This window comes from Entelurus aequoreus, linkage group LG10 (genome assembly GCF_033978785.1).
Source record: "Entelurus aequoreus isolate RoL-2023_Sb linkage group LG10, RoL_Eaeq_v1.1, whole genome shotgun sequence".
Taxonomy (NCBI): domain Eukaryota; kingdom Metazoa; phylum Chordata; class Actinopteri; order Syngnathiformes; family Syngnathidae; genus Entelurus; species Entelurus aequoreus.
The window spans coordinates 53,632,773-53,656,841 of record NC_084740.1 but is presented as its reverse complement, the minus strand read 5'-3'; the positions used below and the strand labels follow the sequence as shown (position 1 = coordinate 53,656,841).

The following is a 24,069-nucleotide window of genomic DNA, read 5'->3' as shown; positions in this document are numbered from 1 at the left end:
TGTCACAACATTGCTGTTTACGGCAGACGAACTGCTTTGCGGTAGACTAAACGTGACTGCTGTTGTTGTGTGTCGTTACCGCGCTGGGAGGACGTTAATGAAACTGCCTAACCATAAACCCACATAAGAAACCAAGAACTCTCTCTCCTTGTTGTGCACTCTACTCTCTAAAAGCCGTAGATGTTATGACGTCATTGGGCAGGCAAGCTGCTGGGAAAGCGGACGTGAGAACGGCTGTCCCCACTCAGGTCCGCATTGAGCTGGAGGGGGCGTGGCCTACAGCTCCGGCTGAATACCGGGAGTTTGTCGGGAGAAAATCTCTGCCGGGAGGTTGTCGGGAGAAGCGCTGAATACAGCTAAAAACGGGAGGGTTGGCAAGTATGTACTAGTTTCTCTTGTGTCTGTTTCGTGTCTTACGTTGGAATGTGAAGACCTCCCCCACTGGTTTCTTATCAGTGGTGCGAGGAGGAGATGGGGGTTTTCTTTGTGTGAAAAGAAGTTGGTTTTCCCCTTGGAATGCCAGATCAACTAGAGCAGCCGATATGAATGTATTGGTTAAGCTGATCTCCTAAAGCTTTGGTATAGACTTGAAAATATTCCAATTCTGTCTTGATGGTCCTTCTTACTCAGCATATATGTCATCGAAAGAACTTGGGATTGACCAGTAACTTAGATTCCCTTGGAGGAAGAACTGGTCTGACGCAACAGGACCTAGACGTTGAGTCCGCGACATACATGGCGGACAATAACTGATACAGTCTGCTTTTGCCAGTCCAAAAGCATTCGCCGCTTTCCGTAGTCTTCCCTCATTGGCCAGGTAATACTCTCAGCACATGCTACCTTTTTGTATCACATCCACGGGAGCCCGCATTCTCGTTGTCTACCCTTCGACAAATGGACAAAGTTTTTCGGTAAGTAGAATCACAGCTGACCCGGCCGGACATTGGGAAGTTCTCTTGCCGTCTGAGAAGTGTTGTATCCCGAATAGCTGCAATCGCTTTCTCTTAAAGCAGGGGTGTCCAAACTTTTTCCACCGAGGGCCGCACACGGAAAAATTAAAGCATGTGGGGGCCATTTTGATATTTTTCATTTTCAAACCATAACAAAATATATGTTTTTTAAAATGTATTTTACCTTTAGGGGTCCCGGGGACCATAATCGGTCTCAGTCATTAAAATGTAAAAAAATAAGTCAGATTATTTTTATTTTTTAATTATTTAACGCTTACAGTAAATCTCTATATCAACTTCAAGTTGATATAAAGTAATACAAATTAAAAAAAAATGTTTTATGGCTTTTCTGTCGAAAACAACTTAGTTTTTTTTATAGTAAAACTGAAATATGCAGTATTTAGTAATTAGAGCCCTAAAAGATCAATAATGCAGGACACCATTGATTTGAATTCTTTCATATTTTTGAGTAATCACAGTGAAAAGATAAATAAAAAGTCACTAAATATATTTGGGATCCAAAAGGTGCCCCACTCATAAAGTGATACATTTTTATTAGGTTTTTCTTTTACTTTCAACACTTAAATTACGAGATCAAATTCAGATGCATCTGTCCATTTTATGCTGGGACTATTATTGTGTTTGTTTTATGCGCTTTTGTCAAAGAAAACTTTGATGTTTTTATATGGCTCCTACACAATATATGCAATATTTACCACATAAAACATTTTAAAGTGAAATATTTGAAGTAATTGGAGCCCTGAAAATAATTCATTATAACATGGATTTTTTGTCATTATTATAATTTTTTTGAGCAATGGCATGAACATAAAAATAAATAATTTATCATTTTTTTATTTATTTAAAATAAAAATGAAGAAAGACAAAAGAAAAAAAAACCGGCCTGCATGGCAGCTTTTGTGTCAACATTGCAACTTTTTCTCGTTGGATTTCACCTCATTCCACTTTTTTTTAATGTTCTTTTTTATTTTCACAATAATATTTCCAGAATGTGTGGCGGGCCGGTACACAATTAGCTGCGGGCCGCAAATGGCCCCCGGGGCCGCACTTTAGACATCCCTGTCTTAAAGTATTCATGTGTGATTTCCACAAGCGTCTGTACAGACGGAAGGAGAAACACGGGCATGTCTGGATGACTCGCCTCCATATTTCCAGTGGTTACCTCTGAGTTACGAAACCGCTTTATTATGAAGCTGGCTGTGGCGCGTTTCTTTCTGACGTCACTTCCTGTGTGGGGCGTGGTCTTTCTGACGTCACTTCCTATCCGAACTCAGTTTGTAAACGATCAATGAGTCCATACAAAGCTAAGAGCCGGAGATTCAAGAAATACCTGTGTCCGAGGAGGGTTACCTTAAACGCTGGTTTAGTGTGGCTGAAACGGAGCTTAGGCTAAATGATTATTCGTTTAAGGGGTTATCCGGCTTAGTGTAGACATGGCCTAAGTGGAAAATGACTCCCACAGTAACGTGTCGTTGATGGTTTGTAAAGCCTCACACGTCAAAGTCCCCTATTTGGCTCCCAATACTGAGAGACATGGGATAATTTCGGACTATGGTGAAAAGCAATGTGAAGATGAGCAAATAAACGCACACACTTTTGTCAAGAGTGGACCACATTAGACGCTGTTGATGTCTCTTGAATGTTAGCAACGCTTACACAATGGTGAGAGAGAGATGTGGCCACGTAACAGAGAGGGAAACAATCATATACACAGAAGACCCCTCAGGTCTAAGACCCTCTGGGAGCGTCTCACCTTGGTTTCCCTCTCCTCCAGGAGGGTCTCCAGCCTCTTCTGAGCGGCCCTCCCCTCGTGGTCGTCGCTCACGATCAGGATGATGTGGTTCCAGTTGAACTCGCGCATCAGATCGAACCACACGTGTGCTTGGTGGGAGTACGGGGGGACGGTCCGCAGGAAGGACAGGTGGATGCTCTGGGGAGAACAAGGCAGATGATGGTGACGTAGCTGAACACACCTGGTGAGTTATCCTCTGATCATGTCCGTCTACCAAAACATGTTCAATTAGTTCCCGAGCGCAGCTTCTTTTTCTTCTCTCCTTTTTAACAGTGAATTGAAACCATTTGAGTAAGTGTTAGCATAATTATGTATATATTATCACACACTTATCTGTATTTTTGTATCTGTGCAAAGCTGGCAATCCAAAAGATTACTCTTCTGATGTCCTCTCCGACCACTGTCCTTAAATACCTTTTACACGAAGACCCTTCCTCTTTGTAATTCTAACCTTGGGGCCGGCCAGTCTGGACAAAGCCCAGTTTGTTGTTTTCTATCAATCTATTTCCCGACCTTATCCCTCTGCTCAGTTTGAGTCGGGTGAGCTCCGACCCCTCATCTCTACTCCTACCTGTGGGGGCTCCTTCCAGATGTCGTTATTATATATACACTTCCTCCTAAACTCCAACTGCTGCTATCCTTTAAGCTCCCCAATGCACTGGGGGCAACAGCCACCACTCTCTGGATGAGCTGTGATGGACATCTGCACCCAAAGATATCTAAGGGCATATTTCCTTAATAGAATAATCCCCTAAAAGGTCCTGTGACCAAATACAAATGCATGCTAGTTCACAATAATATAAGAAAAATGTACATGTCACAATTCACATCAGTTGCAAGAAATGAAAAACTAGACTACAACAATACTCACTGATAGAGTCTGGCCTCAAGTGATTTCTTCATGAGGGCCTATACAAGATGTGAATGAACTCATAATGGAAACACTTCAATACATCCGTCACGTATCGGAAGAAGACATTTTCTGAAGTAAAATGTTTTTGTTCAAAAAAAGGACAGTATTCTGAAATTAAAATGAGTTCTACAGCATGCCATATATTATTAAAAAAATAACATGTTTAATTTAAATCAAAGTGATCTCCAAATCTAGGTCAGGTCTTGTCACCAGACAGTATTGTCTAGTCTTTGTAATATTATATTACTGCTAAAATACAGTAGGAACACTTTGTGGTGAATTATACCGTGTACCATTTTCTTATATTATTGTGAACTTGCATGCATTTGTATTTTTGGTCACAGATTATCTTATTTAGGAAATGTGTCCTTAAATAGCATCAGGTGCAGATGTCCATCACAAGCTCTCTAGAGAGTGGTGGCCCTTTCCCCCAGGACATTGGAATCCTAAAGGAATGCAGGCTTGGATTTTCAGAAGAAGTGTAAACACATGAGCAACATCTGGTAGGAAGCCCTCACAGGTAGGAGTAGAGGATAGGGGTCGGAAGTCACCCGACTCAAAACGATCAGAGGAAATAGGTTGACTGGCCAAGCAACAAACTGGGCTTTGTCCAGACTGGCCAGCTCCTAAGGCTAGAATTTCAAGGAGTTATTGTCTTTGTGTAAAAGGTATTTAAGGACAGTCGTCCCTAATCAGGCCCGTACTCTTTCTCCTGGAAGCTGCAGTTCTAGTCTGAGGCTCACTGAAACAAATAAAGCTTTTTGTTCGACGATTCCTCGTTGGCGGTCTTCTTGGCTCATCACCCATCACAAAGTCACTCTGTCCTGGGAGAGTGACACGACCGATAGGCGCGTCTCGGCTCGCCGAGAAATGTGATTTAAAAGGAAGTAAGATGAAGGGAAGATGACTTTAATTCACATCCGCTAGAATCATGTTTCTACCATTTAGCTCACAACTAAGATATTCTTTAGAACCGATTCAAAGCCAGCGTGTCAGCCAGCTGCTGCATCAAACTTATATAACAGTGACTGCGTTGTGTTCAGCAATGTAATGTTCATATGTGACACAATCATGAAGTAACAGCGTTGTTTACAACAATTTAATGTTCATATGTGACACAATCATGAAGTAACAGCGTTGTTTACAGCAATGTAATGTTCATGAGTGACACAATCATGAAGTAACAGCGTTGTTTACAGCAAAGTAATGTTCATGAGTGACACAATCATGGAGTAACAGCGTTGTTTACTGCAATGTAATGTTCATGAGTGACACAATCATGGAGTAACAGCGTTGTTTACAGCAATGTAATGTTCATGAGTGACACAATCATGAAGTAACAGCGTTGTTTACAGCAATGTAACGTTGATGAGTGACACAATTATCAATCAATCAATCAATCAATCAATGTTTATTTATATAGCCCCAAATCACAAGTGTCTCAAAGGGCTGTACAAGCCACAACGACATCCTCGGTACAGAGCCCACATCATGAGTGACACAATCATGAAGTAACAGCGTTGTTTACAGCAATGTAATGTTCATATGTGACACAATCATGAAGTAACAGCGTTGTTTACAGCAATGTAATGTTCATGAGTGACACAATTATGAAGTAACAGCGTTGTTTACAACAATGTAATGTTCATGAGTGACACAATCATGAAGTAACATCACAGTGAAAGACACATGCAAAGAGAAATAGATGTATTCCAACAGACTGCATGAACCGACATCAGTGTGAAAAGGATATCGCCACATGAGCTCAGGAACACTTCAGAAAACCACTGTCAGTAACTACAGTTTGTCGCTACATCTGTAAGTGCAAGTTAAAACTGTACTATGCAAAGCCAAAGCCATTTATCAACAACACCCAAAAACGCCACCGGCTTCGCTGGGCCCGAGCTCATCTAAGATGGACTGATGCAGAGTGGGAAAGTGTTCTGTGGTCCGACGAGTCCACATTTCAAATTGTTTTTGTAAACTGTGGACGTCGTGTCCTCCGGACCAAAGAGGAAAAGAACCATCCGGACTGTTGTAGGAGCAAAGTTCAAAAGCCAGCATGTGTGATGGTATGGGGGTGTATTAGTGCCCAAGACATGGGTAACTTACACATCTGTGAGGGCACCATTAATGCTGAAAGGTACATACAGGTTTTGGGGCAACATATGTTGCCATCCAAGCAACGTTATCATGGACGCCCCTGCTTATTTCAACAAGACAACGCCAAGCCCCATTACAACAGCTTGGATTCGTAGTAAAAAAGTGTGGCCTTCCTCTAGTCCAGACCTGTCTCCCATTGGAAATGTGTGGCGCATTATGAAGCCTAAAATAGCACAAGGGAGACCCCCGGACTGTTGAACAACTTAAGCTGTACATCAAGCAAGAATGGGAAATAATTCCATCTGAAAAACTTCAAAAATGTGTCTCCTCAGTTCCCAAACCTTTACTGAGTGTTGTTAAAAGGAAAGGCCATGTAACACAGTGGTAAAAATGCCCCTGTGACAACTTTTTTGCAATGTGTTGCTGCCAATAAATTCCAAGTTAACGATTATTTGCAAAAACAAAAGTAGTTTCTCAGTGTGAACATGAAATATCTTGTCTTTGCAGTCTATTCGATTGAATATAAGTTGAAAAGGATTTGTTGTATTCTCTTTTTATTTACCATTTACACAACGTGACAACTTCACTGCTTTTGGGTTTTGTATTTGAACCACTGCGACATGCAAATGGCTAAATTGTTTAAAAAGCCCAAAATGCATGGGACAGACATGGAGAACACCGAGTACGACATCAATCACTCGAGAGGAACTCGAGATCCGGCAGAATGATTTACTTGAGTCCCTTTTAAGCCGCCAGACGTGCAGCTTCCAATGGCCCATTTGCCAATTAACTTGATTTATTGACCTGATACACATTTCAAGGATTTTTTGGACAATCCTTCTGGTCTTTTTTGGCTACAGTATGATCTCCAACTCCCTTGTGATTGACAATTGAACATTACGGCAGCCTGAATGTGCTCATTTGAAGTCATAAAATATTACATACAGGCAGGACACCAAAGACTGATAGGTGGGATGATCACATCTGATAGCTCCCGCTTTTAAAGGTTGGTACTTGGGATTTTATTTATGTGATGCCTTTAAAATTTAATTATAAGTGGTTGCAGCTTCATAAAAACAAAATTCAGGTCAAGGACAATATAAATGGAGTTTTTTTCTATTTCCAGCTGCTAACTCACTCAATCATTTCTCCTCTAATGGGCAGTGATGGACCGTTTAACGCTTGAAGCCTTTGAAGTCGCCCCGGGGGAGTTCCTGACTCCCTGCCTCTTTGTCCATCTGCGTTCCTCTTCCCTCCCGGCCCGTATCTCTTCAACACCTTCTCAGCCTTCACTTACCTTGTCTGAGTAGATGGACATGCGAGTGGTGAGCCCGACCACAGGGATGCGGTAGAAGCCTGCGGTGTAGGAAACGGGTGTCGGAGTCAGGTGGTCATTGGACTGGGGCGGGTGACTCACGAGGATGGCGTAGACCTGCGGAGACCCGACACAAAAGCACTGTCAGGTTCAAACACTGATGACATCTATTGAACAAGACGAGAAGCAAAGAATCAAACAGAGACAGAATTCAATTTGGCTCAATTGAGGAGAAACGTGTCGACCTGTAACCTCTTACAGTGTCACCCACGCTCCGGCGAAAGATTGTACAAGTCCTCCTTTATTAGAAAAGGTCAGTTCAAAAAGAGTTCGTAAAACAGTTCAAAAAGAGTTCGTAAAAACAGTTCAAAAAGGAGGTTCAAAAAGAGGTCGTCTGGAAATTGGGCAGATCCTGCCTTGGGTTAGAACAATATCTTTCTGTTGATTACCATACATCAGGGGTCACCAACGCGGTGCCCGCGGGCACCAGGTAGCCCGTAAGGACCAGATGAGTAGCCCGCTGGCCTGTTCTAAAAATAGCTCAAATATTTTTTACATTTTATTTATTTACTAGCAAGCTGGTCTCGCTTTGCCCGACATTTTTAATTCTAAGAGAGACAAAACTCAAATGGAATTTGAAAATCCAAGAAAATATTTTAAAGACTTGGTCTTCACTTGTTTAAATAAATTCATACATTTTTTTACTTTGCTTCTTATAACTTTCAGAAAGACAATTTTAGAGAAAAAAATACAACCTTAAAAATGATTTTAGGATTTTTAAACACATATACCTTTTGACCTTTTGAATTCCTTCCTCTTCTTTCCTGACAATTTAAATCAATGTAAAAAAAAATTTTTTATTGTAAAGAATAATAAATATATTTTAATTTAATTCTTCATTTTAGCTTCTGTTTTTTCGACGAAGAATATTTGTGAAATATTTCTTCAAACTTATTATGATTCAAATTCAAAAAAAATATTCTGGCAAATCTAGAAAATCTGTAGAATCAAATTTAAATCTTATTTCAAAGTCTTTTGAATTTATTTTAAAATTTTTGTTCTGGAAAATCTAGAAGAAATAATGATTTGTCTTTGTTAGAAATATAGCTTGGTCTAATTTGTTATATATTCTAACAAAGTGCAGATTGGATTTGAACCTATTTAAAACATGTCATCAAAATTCTAAAATTAATCTTAATCAGGAAAAATTACTAATGATGTTCCATAAATTATTTTTTTTAATTTTTTCAAAAAGATTCGAATTAGCTCGTTTTTCTCTTCTTTTTTTCGGTTGAATTTAGAATTTTAAAGAGTCGAAATTGAAGATAAACTATGCTTCAAAATGTAATTGTCATTTTTTTTTCGTGTTTTCTCCTCTTTTAAACCGTTCAATTAAGTGTAAATATCATTAATTATTAATGATAACATAGAGTTAAAGGTAAATTGAGCAAATTGGCTATTTCTGGCAATTTATTTAAGTGTGTATCAAACTGGTAGCCCTTCGCATTAATCACTACCCAAAAGTAGCTCTTGCTTTCAAAAAGGTTGGTGACCCCTGCCATACATGAAAGAAAACAGGAAACCCTTCATGTTGCTTTCCTCTTTCCACAGTGGAGTTTTACGAGCCTTCTTCTTGGTAGGTTTCAAAGACAGCTTTTGTCTTCTTGCCGGGCACTCAATGTAACACAAAAGTTTTGTGATAACTTAGAAACAACTATTCTAACAAACACCTTAAAACATATTTTCAAATCTCTCTTAACATATCTAAGGTTAACTACAGTCCAATTTGCAATTAAATAAAGGGGTGTCCCGATCCGATATTGATATCAGTCTGATATCGGCAACAAAAACAAGGGTTATCGGACTATAAAATCTTCGATGCGTTGTTAACATCTAAATATCCTCCAACAGGCACACAAGTTTGATATGTTCTTGTGTTTCAGTGAAGCCATTTACAAAAGGTAAACACACAGTAGGATGCTAGCAGCTACACGACAGCTAAGCACACAATAGCACGCTAGATAGACGTCCACAATATTTTCAGTCTAAAACACAACAGTTGCCACAATAAACCAGTATCAAATAATTACAAGGCTTTTGACAAAAACAAGAAAGTTTGATCATATTACGCCTATACTGGCTCAGTTGCACTGGCTTCCTGTGCACTTAAGATGCGACTTTAAGGTTTTACTACTTACGTATAAAATATTACACGGTTTAGCTCCAGCCTATCTCGCCGATTGTATTGTACCATATGTCCCGACAAGAAATCTGCGTTCAAAGAACTCCGGCTTATTAGTGATTCCCAGAGCCAAAAAAAAGTCTGCGGGCTATAGAGCGTTTTCTATTGGGGCTCCAGTACTCTGGAATGCCCTCCCGGTAAAAGTTAGAGATGCTACCTCAGTAGAAGCATTTAAGTCCCATCTTAAAACTCATTTGTATAATCTAGCCTTTAAATAGACCCCCCCTTTTTTAGACCAGTTGATCTGCCGTTTCTTTTCTTCTCTCCTCTTCTCCCCTGTCCCTTGCGAGGGGGAGTTGCATAGGTCCGGTGGCCATGGATGAAGTGCTGGCTGTCCAGAGCCGGGACCCCGGGTGGACCACTAGCCTGTGCATCGGTTGGGGACATCTCTGCGCTGCTGACCCGTCTCCGCTCGGGATGGTTTCCTGTTGGCCCCGCTGTGGACTGGACTCCCGCTGATGTGTTGGATCCACTGTGGACTGGACTTTCACAATGTTATGTCAGACCCACTCGACATCCGTTGCTTTCGGTCTCCCCTAGAGGGGGGGGGTTACCCACATATGCGGTCCTCTCCAAGGTTTCTCATAGTCATTCACCGACGTCCCACTGGGGTGAGTTTTTCCTTGCCCGTATGTGGGCTCTGTACCGAGGATGTCGTTGTGGCTTGTACAGCCCTTTGAGACACTTGTGATTTAGGGCTATATAAATAAACATTGATTGATTGATTGATACAGTTGCATATTACTCACACATTCAATGTCGCCAAGGGTTAATTAAGCATACTAGAAAGTGTCCAGTAACAAACGTGTCCGCATCGTTCAACTTAATGAGTCATGAGCATTTAACACTCACATTTAAATTTCGATTCACCTTTAGATTTACATCTGAGATTTATATTTAGTTTTTAGATTTTGATTCAATATTTATATTTATGTTTCATTTTTAGGTTTACATTAGACATTTAGGTTTAGATTTAGCATTTGGATATAAGATTTAGATTTAGTTTTTAGATTTAGAGTCAATATTCATGGTTAGATTTAACATTTAGATTTTGATTGAACATTTAGATTGAAGACTTAAGTTTCGATGTAACATTTGGATTCATATTTAAGATTACAATTTTGATTTAGATTATCGGATTATATCGGCTTGCATCTAAAATCTCTGATACGTTGTTTACTTGTGCAAAGCTTGACAGCCGGTTAACATCTCAATATCCTCAAAGAAGCACACAACTTTGATATTTTCTTGTGTTTCAATGAAGTCATTTCTAAGAGGTAAACATGGTAGGATATACAGTAGGATACTAGCAGCTAGCAGCTACACAACAGCTAAGCACACAATAGCAAGCTAGATAGACATACATAATAATTGAAGTCTAAAACACAACATTTGCCAATATAAACAAGTATCAAATAACTACAGTTGCATATTACTTACACATGCAATGTCTCCAAGGCAGAAGCATATTAGAAATGATCCAGTAACAAACGTGTCCGCATCATTCAATTCAATGAGTCATGAACTTAATTTAATGTTGTAGACATTAGGTGTCGCCAAAAACAAACGATCACACCACTTCAAAAGCTTAAATCCTATAATATACATTTATAAGCATTTGATTCTTGTTTATTTCGACAATTATCGTGTTTTTGACCACAATGTTGTTTAATTAAGGACACTAGCTCATGTGCTATTATGTGCTTAGCTTTTGTGTAGCGTCAAGCTCAGACCTGGGCAAATTAAAGCCCCGGGGGCAGCATTTTAATAGCAGCACAAGCTTTTTTTTTTTTTACCCTTAGCGTTCTTATTTTTCTGTGTTTGTTGCATTTTTGTTGCGTTTGGCTTGATTGTAAAATATGTGGATGGAGAGGGGGTGTGACGTTCATATGTTGTCAATATGCAGTGTTTTATCCTTCATAGTTAATATTGTAAATCCCACATTCTTTATTTTCAGGTATATTCTGGGTGTCTCAGTCAGTAAAAAAATGTTAAATTCCGTTCTGTTTAAAGTGGTCTGTCATAACGTTTTTAGCATTCAATCAGACATTATTGTGAGGTTTTGTATTAGTGTTCCTAAAAATAGATATAGCGGCCCCCAGACACATTGTTTTCTCAAAATTTGCCGCCCCAAGTCAAAATAATTGCCCAGGCCTTGTCCAGCTCCTAGTTACCTTTTGTAAATGACTTCCCTAAAATACAAGAAAAGACCATCCTCATGTATTTATTGGAGGAAACTTAGATATTAACAGTTTTTCCAGGTTTGCACAAGTAAATACACTGCAGGACTGATTGTATTAGAACTGACATTGGAGATCTTTTCGCTTATATCAGGGGTGTCCAAACTTTTTCCACTGAGGGCCGCACACTGAAAAATTAAAGCAAGCGGGGGCCATTTGGATATTTTTTTTATTTTAAAAACCAATACAATATATGTATAAAAAATATACATTTAGGCCTCCACTCAGGCTTGATCCCAGGGACCCCAAAGGGTTTTGGTAAAAAAAAATATTAAAAATGTGTCATTATTCAGTATTATTATTTGTATTATTATTCAAGTTTTAAATCCCTAGATCAACATTAGGTCTATCTGTCAATATAACGTTTTTAAAGATTTAAGTCGTATGCTCTTTTTGTCAAAGAAAACCCTGTTTTTTTATGGAAAAAACACAAAATATGCATTATTTTCACCCAATAAAATTTTTAAGTGGAATATTTCAGATTATATAATAATTAGAGCCTTAAAAAGGTCAACAACTCATAACACCATTGATTTTAATTCATTATTATTTTTTGAGCGATGACACTTAAAAACAAAATCACACTAAAATTATTGGGGAACCAATTAAAGTGTTAAAAAATAAATTATACATTTTTTTTACTGTTTACTTTTAACACAATAATCTCAAGATCAACTTCAGGGGCCGTACTTATCAAGCTTCCTAGAATTACTCCTAAGAAGTCTGCTAAGAGTTGACTTAAGAGTAAATAAATTCTTCGCTGAAAGCTGCACTTAAAAGTTAGTTATCAAGCGTCTTACTCACACTTTCAGCGAAGTGTAGGACTGAATCTTAAGTGTCACACTCAGAGCTGAATTACGACATTACTATGTGCCGTAAACGCAATTTTAGGTGACGTCATTTCTGTGTCCATAGAAATGACCAATCACGGAAGGGAATCCGTTGTCTAAGAATAAAGAAATATCTTGGAAATATTTAAGTGGACAATGGGAGTGTACATTTTGACAATAAACTACAAAATAATACAAAACAAACTAGTCCCCGCCGGCACTCACGCTACCGCTCCCTCTCTTCTCTCGCCCACACACTCACTGACGTCACTCACCTCACGGCCACACACATACGCTACTCTCATAACATTTTCTTTCCAATTCATTAATTAGGCAACTAATTTGAAACTGGTGTGGGTGGCTCTATATATACTAGCCCACTGCAGCCACATGCAGAAATCAACAAGGAATCGAAAAGTATTAAATCTGTGACAAAAATAATATCCGCTCTGTCTAAACGATACCGTTTGATCAGCTGCTCGTCATCAAAAAAAAACAAAAACATTGTTCCGTTCCCTGAACGTTCGCGCACGTCTCTCTCGCCTCAGTGCCATCCCCTGCTGGCAACTCCTAACCACTTAAGACACCTCTGAAGGTCTCTTAAATATCGTGGAGAGTAGGAGTGATTCTTAGACTTAAGAACGTTGATAAAAAGCTTTTATTTTTAAGTTTGAGAGTAGGACTAAATTTCGCAAATTCTCAGGACTTAAGTGTAAAATGGCACTCTAAGAAGCTTGATAAGTATGGCCACAGATCTATCCATCAATTATACATTGTGTTGTTGTTTATGTTTTTTTTTGCTCATTTTAGGCCCTTCTTTAAAAAAAAAAAAAAAAACAGCTCAATTTTTTATATGGCAAACACAAAGTGTGCAACATTTTCCCCCAAAAATATCTCAAAGTGCAATATTTAATGTGACGTCATTGGAGCCTTGGATAGGTCAATAATTCATAATAACATTGATTTTGATTCATTATTATTTTCTAAAGAAAGAAACCGCCTGCATGGCAGATTTGTGTTATTAGAGTAAACATTGCAACATTTTCTTGTTACATTTCACCTGTTTGGTCTTTCATACCACTTTTTATGTTTTGAATTTTTTGAATTGTATTTTAAAATGGGCCTTTAAAGAATGACCTGCGGGCCGCAAATGGCCCCCGGGCCGCACTTTGGACATCCCTGGCTTATATCACGCTGATATCCGTTATAAATAATGGTTCGGGCTCCCTTTAGGACTGCTTTATAATCCAAGTGAAGATGTGTGTGTGTGTGCAGTCTTTTTTTTTTGTTGCTGCCACACAGGAAAGAGCGACGAAATAATCCTTCATGTTGAAAACGCCTTCAAGTGCGGCCCATCAGATTTGTATTAATTTAGGTCTATTTTAGTGTAATCCCCCCCGCATGAAGACAAAGACTCAATTCCGGAAAATTCCCTCTAGTTGTTGGAGGAAGAGGATTGAAGTTGGCGTGGCAGCGCAGGCGTGGATTATTGCATGCAAGCAGCCCGTATGGTTGGGTCAAAAATGAGAGCTGGCATCCAAGGATTGCTCCCGGGCATCTCCTCCTCCATCTGCCACAGACTTTCCCTTTCAGTGACTGTCATCCCCCGCCGGCCAAACTCAGCGGATTAGAACTTCCCCCGACTCAGTCTGAATTAGGCATGAGTTTGTCTGAGCGTGTGTGGACAGACCTTAATGATTGTTGCGATTGTAAGCGCAATCTTCTGGCATCGGCTGCACGCTCGTGCGACCAGTGAGTTTGATAGAAGACCGGACGCGGCACAATAATTTCACAGTTTGGAAATAAGAGCTAAAAGGTGCTGTCCACGCATGTGACCACTAAGCCTTTAAATAATTATTATGGGCTCAAACTGAAATTGTTGTGTACGGGGGGAGTAGACGGCACAGGCAACAAGGGGGCGTATAGTATCAGTCATTAGGAAGTGAATTCATTAACCTCGGACTCTCACTATTATGTTAGATCCACTATGGACTGGACTCTCACTATTACGTTAGATCCACTATGGACTAGACTCTCACTATTATGTTAGATCCACTATGGACTGGACTCTCACTATTATGTTAGATCCACTATGGACTGGACTCTCACTATTATGTTAGATCCACTATGGACTGGACTGTCACTATTATGTTAAATCCACTATGGACTGGACGCGGGCCAAACTCAGCGGATTAGAACTTCCCCCGACTCAGTCTGAATTAGGCATGAGTTTGTCTGAGCGTGTGTGGACAGACCTTAATGATTGTTGCGGCAGTAAGCGCAATCTTCTGGCATCGGCTGCACGCTCGTGCGACCAGTGAGTTTGATAGAAGACCGGACGCGGCACAATAATTTCACAGTTTGGAAATAAGAGCTAAAAGGTGCTGTCCACGCATGTGACCACTAAGCCTTTAGATAATTATTATGGGCTCAAACTGAAATTGTTGTGTACGGGGGGAGTAGACGGCACAGACAACAAGGGGGCGTATAGTATCAGTCGTTAGGAAGTGAATTAATTAACTCGTATTGTGTTCTACGTATGGTGAATGTTCATATTCATCTTGGAGAAAGCAAACCACCAAGTTTAAGTAAATAGTGGTATTTCTGTCATGGCTCGGACGCATGCCAATGCGCATTCTTCAGTGACTGCCTTCAAAAGCCTGCACAACCTGCTATCCGGGGGCCAGAACGTATTCTTCCGTAAGCCACGTCATGCTCTATGCTCTCTGTGCTCTCTGTGTTTTCTTCCCCCGTTGTATTGATTGTCTCGTGTCCTCCTTGTCGATCCTACTGTAGGCGTCCGTTCCCGCGTTGACAAGCTGTGTGTCTCGTCATTCCTCGTTCCTCTGCTTCCCGGACTGCCTCTTGGATCTGGACCTCCCGCTCGGACACAGACCTCCTACGCCCCGCTATAGCCCCCGACTTTCTGCTTGCTTCACGGATCTATGAGCCTGCCCTGCCCCTTTTGGACATGCCTCTCATTTAACATTTAGGGTAACATTCAACAGTTAATTCATACACATAGTCGCACACACACACACTCACACACACATTTGGATCTAGTTCACACATGCCATTCCCTTGATTATTATTATTAGTGATTAGTGATTACCAGAGCCCAAAAAAAGTCTGTGGGCTATAGAGCGTTTTCTATTTGGGCTCCAGTACTCTGGAATGCCCTCCCGGTAACAGTTAGAGATGCTACCTCAGTAGAAGCATTTAAGTCCCATCTTAAAACTAATTTGTATACTCTAGCCTTTAAATAGACCCCCCTTTTAGACCAGTTGATCTGCCGTTTCTTTTCTGCTCTGCCCCCTCTCCTTCGTGGAGGGGGGTGGGGGGGCGCACAGGTTCGGTGGCCACAGATGAAGCGCTGGCTGTCCAGAGTCGGGACCCGGGGTGGACCGCTCATCTGTGCATCGGTTGGGAACTTCTCTGCACTGCTGACCTGTCTCCGCTCGGGATGGTCTCCTGCTGGCCCCACTATGGACTGGACTCTCACTATTATGTTAGATCCACTATGGACTGGACTCTCACTATTATGTTAGATCCACTATGGACTGGACTCTCACTATTATGTTAGATCCACTATTGACTGGACTCTCACTATTATGTTAGATCCACTATGGACTGGACTCTCACTATTATGTTAGATCCACTATGGACTGGACTCTCACTATTATGTTGGATCCACTATGGACTGGACTCTCACTATTATGTTAGATCCACTATTGACTGGACTCTCACTATTATGTTAGATCCACTATGGACTGGACTCTCACTATTATGTTAGATCCACTATTGACTGGACTCTCACTATTATGTTTGATCCACTATGGACTGGACTCTCACTATTATGTTAGATCCACTATGGACTGGGCTCTCACTATTATGTTAGATCCACTATGGATTGGACTCTCACTATTATGTTAGATCCACTATGGACTGGACTCTCACTATTATGTTAGATCCACTATGGACTGGACCCTCACAATATTATGCTGGATCCACTCGACGTCCATTGCACCGGTCGCCCAGGAGGGGGGCTCCCCACATCTGCGGTCCCCTCCAAGGTTTCTCATTGTCCCATTGGGTTGAGTTTTTCCTTGCCCTGATGTGGGATCTGAGCCGAGGTTGTCGTTGTGGCTTGTGCAGCCCTTTGAGACCCTCGTGATTTAGGGCTATATAAGTAAACATTGATTGATTGATTGATTTTTATTTTGTGTTCATATATATATATATATATATATATATATATATATATATATATATATATATATATATATATATATATATATATATATATATATATATATATATATATATATATATATATATATATATATATATATATATATATATAGTTATATATGTATATAGTTATATATACATATATATAAATAAAATAGAGCTTAAATACCATGCCCCCTTGTTGTCTGTGCCGTCTACTCCCCCCGTACACAACCATTTCAGTTTGAGCCCATAATAAGATAAGGCCCCTTAGTTTGACATTCGCAGGTGGATTGGATCACTTCTCCTAGGAAAGAGGCCCTAATTGGGACTTCGGAATGCAAAAGTGATAACCATATCCTTGAGAAAAAAACGACCTGTCTAGCTCAACGCCAACAGTTGAGTTATGACTTAAAGCAGTTATTTTCCAGTCACTCCACACGGACATCTCCTTACATGGCCAGGTTGTGCTGTCCTGACTTAGAACACACCCAGACAGAAAAAGAAGGACTATATAACTGATGGTTTGGCTACTCCAGGGGAGGAGTCCTTCATTTTTTTTGACCTAGGTTCCTCCGGGTACTGCAGACCTGTTTAATGACACTCGCTTGTAATAAAGCAACTTTTGGTTCAATAAAGCCGTCTCCGACGTCTCTTTTGCCGTGACATCCTTCTGTCCGAGGCCAGAAATCCACATCAGTTACACCACACGGAAGACATTATGAAGCGTGTGTGTTTTGATTATTATTACATGAAGCCTTATAATGCATGCTAGAGGATAGCTGCAGGCCTCAGGATGCAAGGATGTAATATTATTATTACATCAGACAACATGGTGCATACATATTCACTACGCATTACTTATGGAATGTGTTTTGTCAGTTAAAAGTGCTGCACATTTGGTTCACGCACAACGACATGTGGTACATGTTAGAACACCGCACATACATAACAAAGAGCAACATAACGTCTGAACAGAATATAAGTATTGATGGTACCCAAATTGAAATCGTAAATGAGAACACATTTTTGGGAGTAATAATTGATAATAAGCTATCATGGAAACTCCATGTCAGACATATTCAAACAAACATCTCCAAAAGCCTCTCAATTATACACAAAGCAAAACTATACCTTGACTCGGAGGTCAGCAACTCTTTAGTGCCGCCCTTGTGGCTCCCTGGAGCATTTTTATAAAAGGATTGAAAATGGAAATTTTTTTTTTGTTTTAGTATGTTTTTGTTTGAGGACAAACATGACACAAACCTTCCCAATTGTTAGAACTACCACTGTTTCATATGTTTGTGTGTATGCTGCACTAATGACACTATTTGGTGAACATCGTTTTGTCCTACTACTTTTGGCAGTTCTTCAACTCACCATAGTGTGAACTGTGATATAAGACTTTTTTAACATGAAAGATCTTCCACTCCTTTTTTTGGTCTCATTTTGTCCACCAAAAGTTTTATACTGTGCGTGAATGCACAAAGGTGCACTTTGTTGATGTTATTGACTTGTTGGAGTGCTAATCAGGCATATTTGGTCACTGCATGACTGCAAGCTAATCAATGCTAACATGCTATTTAGGCTAGCTGTATGTACAGCCCTTTGAGACACACTCGTCTCACATCATTATACCTCATTTGTAGGTATATTTGAGCTGATTTTATGTCCTTTACTTGTATCCTCTTTGTATATAATTTAGTTTTGCAAGTCTCATGACACATTATCTGTATGTAATATTGGCTGCATTTCTGATAGTTGTTTGTGTGCCATGTTGTTCCAGACCACAGCAAACATTACCCAGCTTGCCAAAGATTGTGATACATCTATTAGAAGAAGACAGCCTGTCGTTTCCTTTAACTTGGACACACACATCTATACCTTTGGCCATTAAAAGCCAGTCATTTCCAGAAGTTATCTCATCTTTGGTATTTTGTCCATTACCATTGTTGGTATTTTGGCTATTACCATTGTTGGTATTTTGGCTATTACCATTATTGGTATTTTGTCAATTACCATTGTTGGTATTTTGTCTATTACCATTTTTGGTATTTTGTCTATTACCGTTGTTGGTATTTTCTCTATTACCATTATTGTTATTTTGTCTATTACCGTTGTTGGTATTTTGTCCATTACCAATGATGGTATATTGTCTATTACCATCATTGGTGTTTTGGCTATTACCATTGTAGATATTTTGCCCTCTACCACTGTTGGTATATTGTCTATTACCATTGTTGGTATTTTGGCTATTACCATTGTTGGTATATTGTCTATTACCATTGTTGGTATTTTGGCTATCACCATTGTTGATATTTTATCCATGATCAGTGTTGGTATTTTGTATATTACCATTGTTGGTATTTTGTCCATTACCATTGCTGTTATTTTGGCTATTACCATTGTTGGTATTTTGGCTATTACCATTGTTGGTATTTTGACCATTACCATTGTTGTTTTATTGTCTATTACCATTGTTGGTATTTTGTCTATTACCATTGTTGGTATTTTGGCTATTACCATTGTTAGTATATTGTCTATTACCATTGTTGGTATTTTGGCTATTACTATTGTTGGTATGTTATCCATTACCAGTGTTGGTATTTTGTCCATTACCATTGTTAATATTTTGGCTATTACCATTATTGGTATTTTGTCCATTACCATTGATGGTATTTTGTCTATTACCATTGTTGGTATTTTGGCTATTAGACTTAGACTTAGACTGAACATTTACCATAGTAGCAATATAAAATATAACATATATGTAATATTTACATATTATATTTACAGCATATGATATATACTGATATATTGTATTATTATAATATATTATATTTTTATATACTATATACACTATATAACAATTACCATATTGTTGGTATATTGTCTATTACCATTGTTGGTATTTTGTCCATTACCATTGTTGGTATATTTTCTATTACCATTGTTGGTATTTTGGCTATTAGACTTAGACTTAGACATAGACAAACCTTAATGATCCACAAGGGAAATTGTTCCACACAGTAGCTCAGTTACAAAGGATGGAAAGTGTAAGGATGGAAAGGATAATGCAGGTATAAAGTAGACTAAAAATGTACTATAGTAGCTATATAAAATATAACATATATGTAATATTTACATATTATATATACAGCATATGATTTATACTGATATATTATATTATTATATAATATATACAATATTTAACAATTACCATATTGTTGGTATATTGTCTATTACCATTATTGCTGTATTGTCTATTACGTTTGTTGGTATTTTGTCCATTACCATTGATGGTATATTGTCTATTACCATTGTTGGTATGTTGTCTAGTACCATTGTTGGTATATTGTCTATTACCATTATTGCTATATTGTCTATTACGTTTGTTGGTATTTTGTCCATTACCATTGTTGGTATATTGTCTATTACCATTGTTGGTATGTTGTCTAGTACCATTGTTGGTATATTGTCTAGTACCATTGTTGGTATATTGTCTAGTACCATTGTTGGTATGTTGTCTAGTACCATTGTTGGTATGTTGTCTAGTACCATTGTTGGTATATTGTCTAGTACCATTGTTGGTATATTGTCTAGTACCATTGTTGGTATGTTGTCTAGTACCATTGTTGGTATATTGTCTAGTACCATTGTTGGTATGTTGTCTAGTACCATTGTTGGTATATTAATTCATTCTACATGGTTGATACAAATAATTGTTACAGTGTAACAATGATTGTTACCTGTGGTAATGCCTCTATGATACAACACTTGTATTATAACCCTTGAAGAAAGTAATAATCAATGTAATAATCACTGAATGGAGAACTGTCCCCAGAATGCCAACAACACGGCTGCGACTATCATGGCGCACATGCACCGCCGCAAGTGAGGCTGCATATAATAGTCAATGACATTTTGCCCATTTTCACTCCTCGCTGCTTTTCATTGCACTTGAGTGGATCTGCAGCTGTGTGTCCTGAAATGTACACTTGCCCCTTCATCCGCGACATGACACTAAAACCAAAGCCTATTTTTGGACGTCTGCTTGTCGTTCTGTTTCAAAATCAGCTGATTTGCGGTTTACATTTTGGAGTCCGTGCCGAAAGTTCAGTTCAGTTCAGTTTCAGTTTTTTGCAACATGCCTACGATACAATGTGATGCATCACATATTTTTACTTGTTTCATTACAGCACGTCCGAATAGGAGTAGGAAGAAGCTGAGCTTATTTAATCCTACCCCTTTTCATACCATGGCAATTTTATCCCATTTCCTTGTTCTCTGGAACAGAACAGTGAATAAATAAATAATATACCAGGTTTAGATTCACAATTTAGACTTAACATTTAGATTTAACATTTGGGTTTAGATTTAACATTTAGATTTAACATTTGGGTTTAGATTTAACATTTAGATTTAACATTTAGATTTAACATTTAGATTTAACATTTAGATTTAACATTTAGGTTTAACATTTAGGTTTAGATTTAACATTTTGGTCTTGATTCAACCTTTAACGCTCACATTTAGATTTAGATTCAACATTTAGATATACATCTAAGCTTCACATTTAGTTTTTAGATTTAGATTCAATATTTACATTTAGATTTCTCATTTAGGTTTAGATATAACATTTAGGTTTTGATTTAACATTTAGATATAAGATTTAGATATAAGATTAGATTTAATATTTAGATTTAGATTGAATATTTATGTTTAGATTTAACATTTAAATTGAGATTTAACATTTAGATTGAATAATTAAGTTTAGATATAAAATTTAAATTGAAGATTTAAGTTTAGATACAGCATTTAGATGGAAGACTTAAGTTTAGATATAACATTCAGATTGATTTTTAAGATTCAAATTTAGATTTAGATTTAACATTTAGATATACATCTAAGATTTACATTTAGTTTTTAGATTTAGATTTAATATTTAGATTTAGATTTAATATTTAGATTTAGATTCAATATTTATGTTTACATTTAACATTTAGATTGAGATTTAACATATAGATTGAAAACTTAAGTTTAGATATAACATTTAAATTGAAGACTTAAGTTTAGATATAACATTTAGATTTATTTTTAGGATTACAATTTAGATTTAGATTCAACATTTAGGTTTAGATTTAACATTTAGATGTACTATTTAGATTTAGTTTATAGATTTAGATTTAATATTCAGATTTAGATTGAATATTTATGTTTAGATTTAACATTTATATTGAGATTTAACATTTAGATTGAAGACTTCAGTTTAAATATAACATTTAGATTGAAGACTTAAGTTTAAATATAACATTTAGATTGAAGACTTAAGTTTAGATATAACATTTCGATTTATTTTTAAGATTAAAATTTCGATTTAGATTTAACATTCAGATATATATCTAAGATTTACATTTAGTTTTTAGATTTAGATTAAATATTTACATTTAGATTTGTCATTTAGGTTTAGATTTAACATTTAGGTTTAGATTTAATATTTAGATATAAGATTTAGATTTAGTTTTTATATTTAGATTTAATATTAAGATTTAGATTCAATATTTATGTTTAGATTTAACATTTAGATTGAGATTTAACATTTAGATTGAAGATTAAGTGTAGATATAACATTTAGATTGGATACTTAAGTTTAGATATAACATTTAGATTGATTTTTAAGATTAAAATTTAGATTTAGATTCAACATTTAGATAATCATCTAAGATTTACATTTAGTTTTTAGATTTACATTGAATATTTACATTTACATTTCTCATTTAGGTTTAGATTTAACATTTAGGTTTAGATTTAACATTTAGATATAAGATTTAGATTTAGTTTTTAGATTTAGATTCAATACTTAGATTTGGATTCAATATTTATGTTTACATAGATTTATTTTTAAGATTAAAATTTAGATTTAGATTTAACATTTAGATATACATCTACATTTAGTTTTTAGATTTAGATTCAATATTTACATTTAGATTTCTCATTTAGGTTTAGATTGTAGACTTAAGTTTAGATATAACATTTAGATTTATTTTTAATAACAAAATGTAGATTTAGATTTAACATTTGGATGTAATTAGTATGTATTAGGATGTATTTAGCATCAACATTTAATTTAAACATAAATGTGAAGAAAATGACCTAAATGTGAGAAAAATGAGTTAAATGTGAAAAATATATCTGCTAGAAAAGTGCGACTGAACTTTCACGTTCGGAAGCCCACACCCTTTAGGTTAAAACAAATATGTTCTTGTTTTTTTGTTTAAAAATTGTAACTGAAAAAGTAACATCTTTAAAGGTGCAGTTACAGTACAGATTACCCTAATTCCCGAACTATAAACCATTACTTTTTCCCACGCTTTGAACCCTGTGTTCTATATAATGTATTGTTCAAGCACAGTAAGTAAACAAATATTAAATACATGAATAATATTTATCTTTATCATTAGGGTTGAAGATGTTTATCGTAATTATTGTTCTGTGTACTTTGTGAACACTTGTAGTTTGAACAGTCTCTTAAACTGACTCTTATTGCTGCTTTGTTGGATTTCTTTGATTAATCCATTCCATCATTTAATTCCACATACTGATATGCTAAAGGTTTTAAGTGTTGTATGAGCATACTAATGTTTTAAATGAGATTTTCCTCTAAGGTTATATTTCTCCTCTGTTGTTGTAATGGTAGAACACATTTAAGTCCAACCAGAACAGACAGTCCTCGGGCTCCTGAAATACTTTCAGGGGCAACGAAGCTTGAGGCTGTATTAACTAGAAAGGCACTCAGAGCGCAGAACTCTGTCAGGGCCTGTCTCCTTACAATAAAATATGTAATCACTTCTTCCTCATCCCATTTCTTTCTTTTTTATTTTGGTGCCGTAAAACAAACTTTATTTTCAAATAAGAAAATAATTTTACCATAAACAATGTAGTATGAAGGAAGCATATTTAACATGAATTAGTAGAGGGGTGTCAAAGTCATTTTAGCTCAGGGGCCGCATGGAGGAAAATCTGTGCACACGCGGGCCGGACTATTAAAATCATGGCATTAAAACTACAAAATAAAGACACCTTCAAATTGTTTGTGTCAGGTTCAAACACTGATGCCATCTATTAAACAGACAAAGAAGCAAGGAATCAAACAGAGACAGAATTACATTTCTTTGAACTGTTTTGTACCCAAAGGCGGCGGCTGTTTACGACCCCCGTCCCTTTAGAACAGGGGTCACCAACCTTTTTGAAACCAAGAGCTACTTCTTGGGTAGTGATTAATGCGAAGGGCTACCAGTTTGATACACGCTTAAATAAAATGCCAGAAATAGCCAATTTGCTCAATTTACCTTTAACTCTATGTTATTATTAATAATTAATGATATTTACACTTAATTGAACGGTTTAAAAGAGGAGAAAACACAAAAAAAATG

General features: G+C 37.3%; 1 protein-coding gene across 1 annotated transcript in view; it reads right to left on the bottom strand.

Moving 5' to 3' along the window:
- Positions 1-24,069, bottom strand: part of LOC133659165 (glutamate receptor ionotropic, NMDA 1-like) — a 102,481-nt gene that overhangs the window by 73,700 nt on the left and 4,712 nt on the right. Inside the window, exons 2-3 of the mRNA XM_062061898.1 lie at positions 7,077-7,211; positions 2,725-2,901 (exon numbers count right to left, since the gene is read on the bottom strand). Of these exons, the coding sequence (XP_061917882.1) occupies positions 2,725-2,901; positions 7,077-7,211 (312 nt within the window). The remainder of the gene's footprint in view (positions 1-2,724; positions 2,902-7,076; positions 7,212-24,069) is intronic.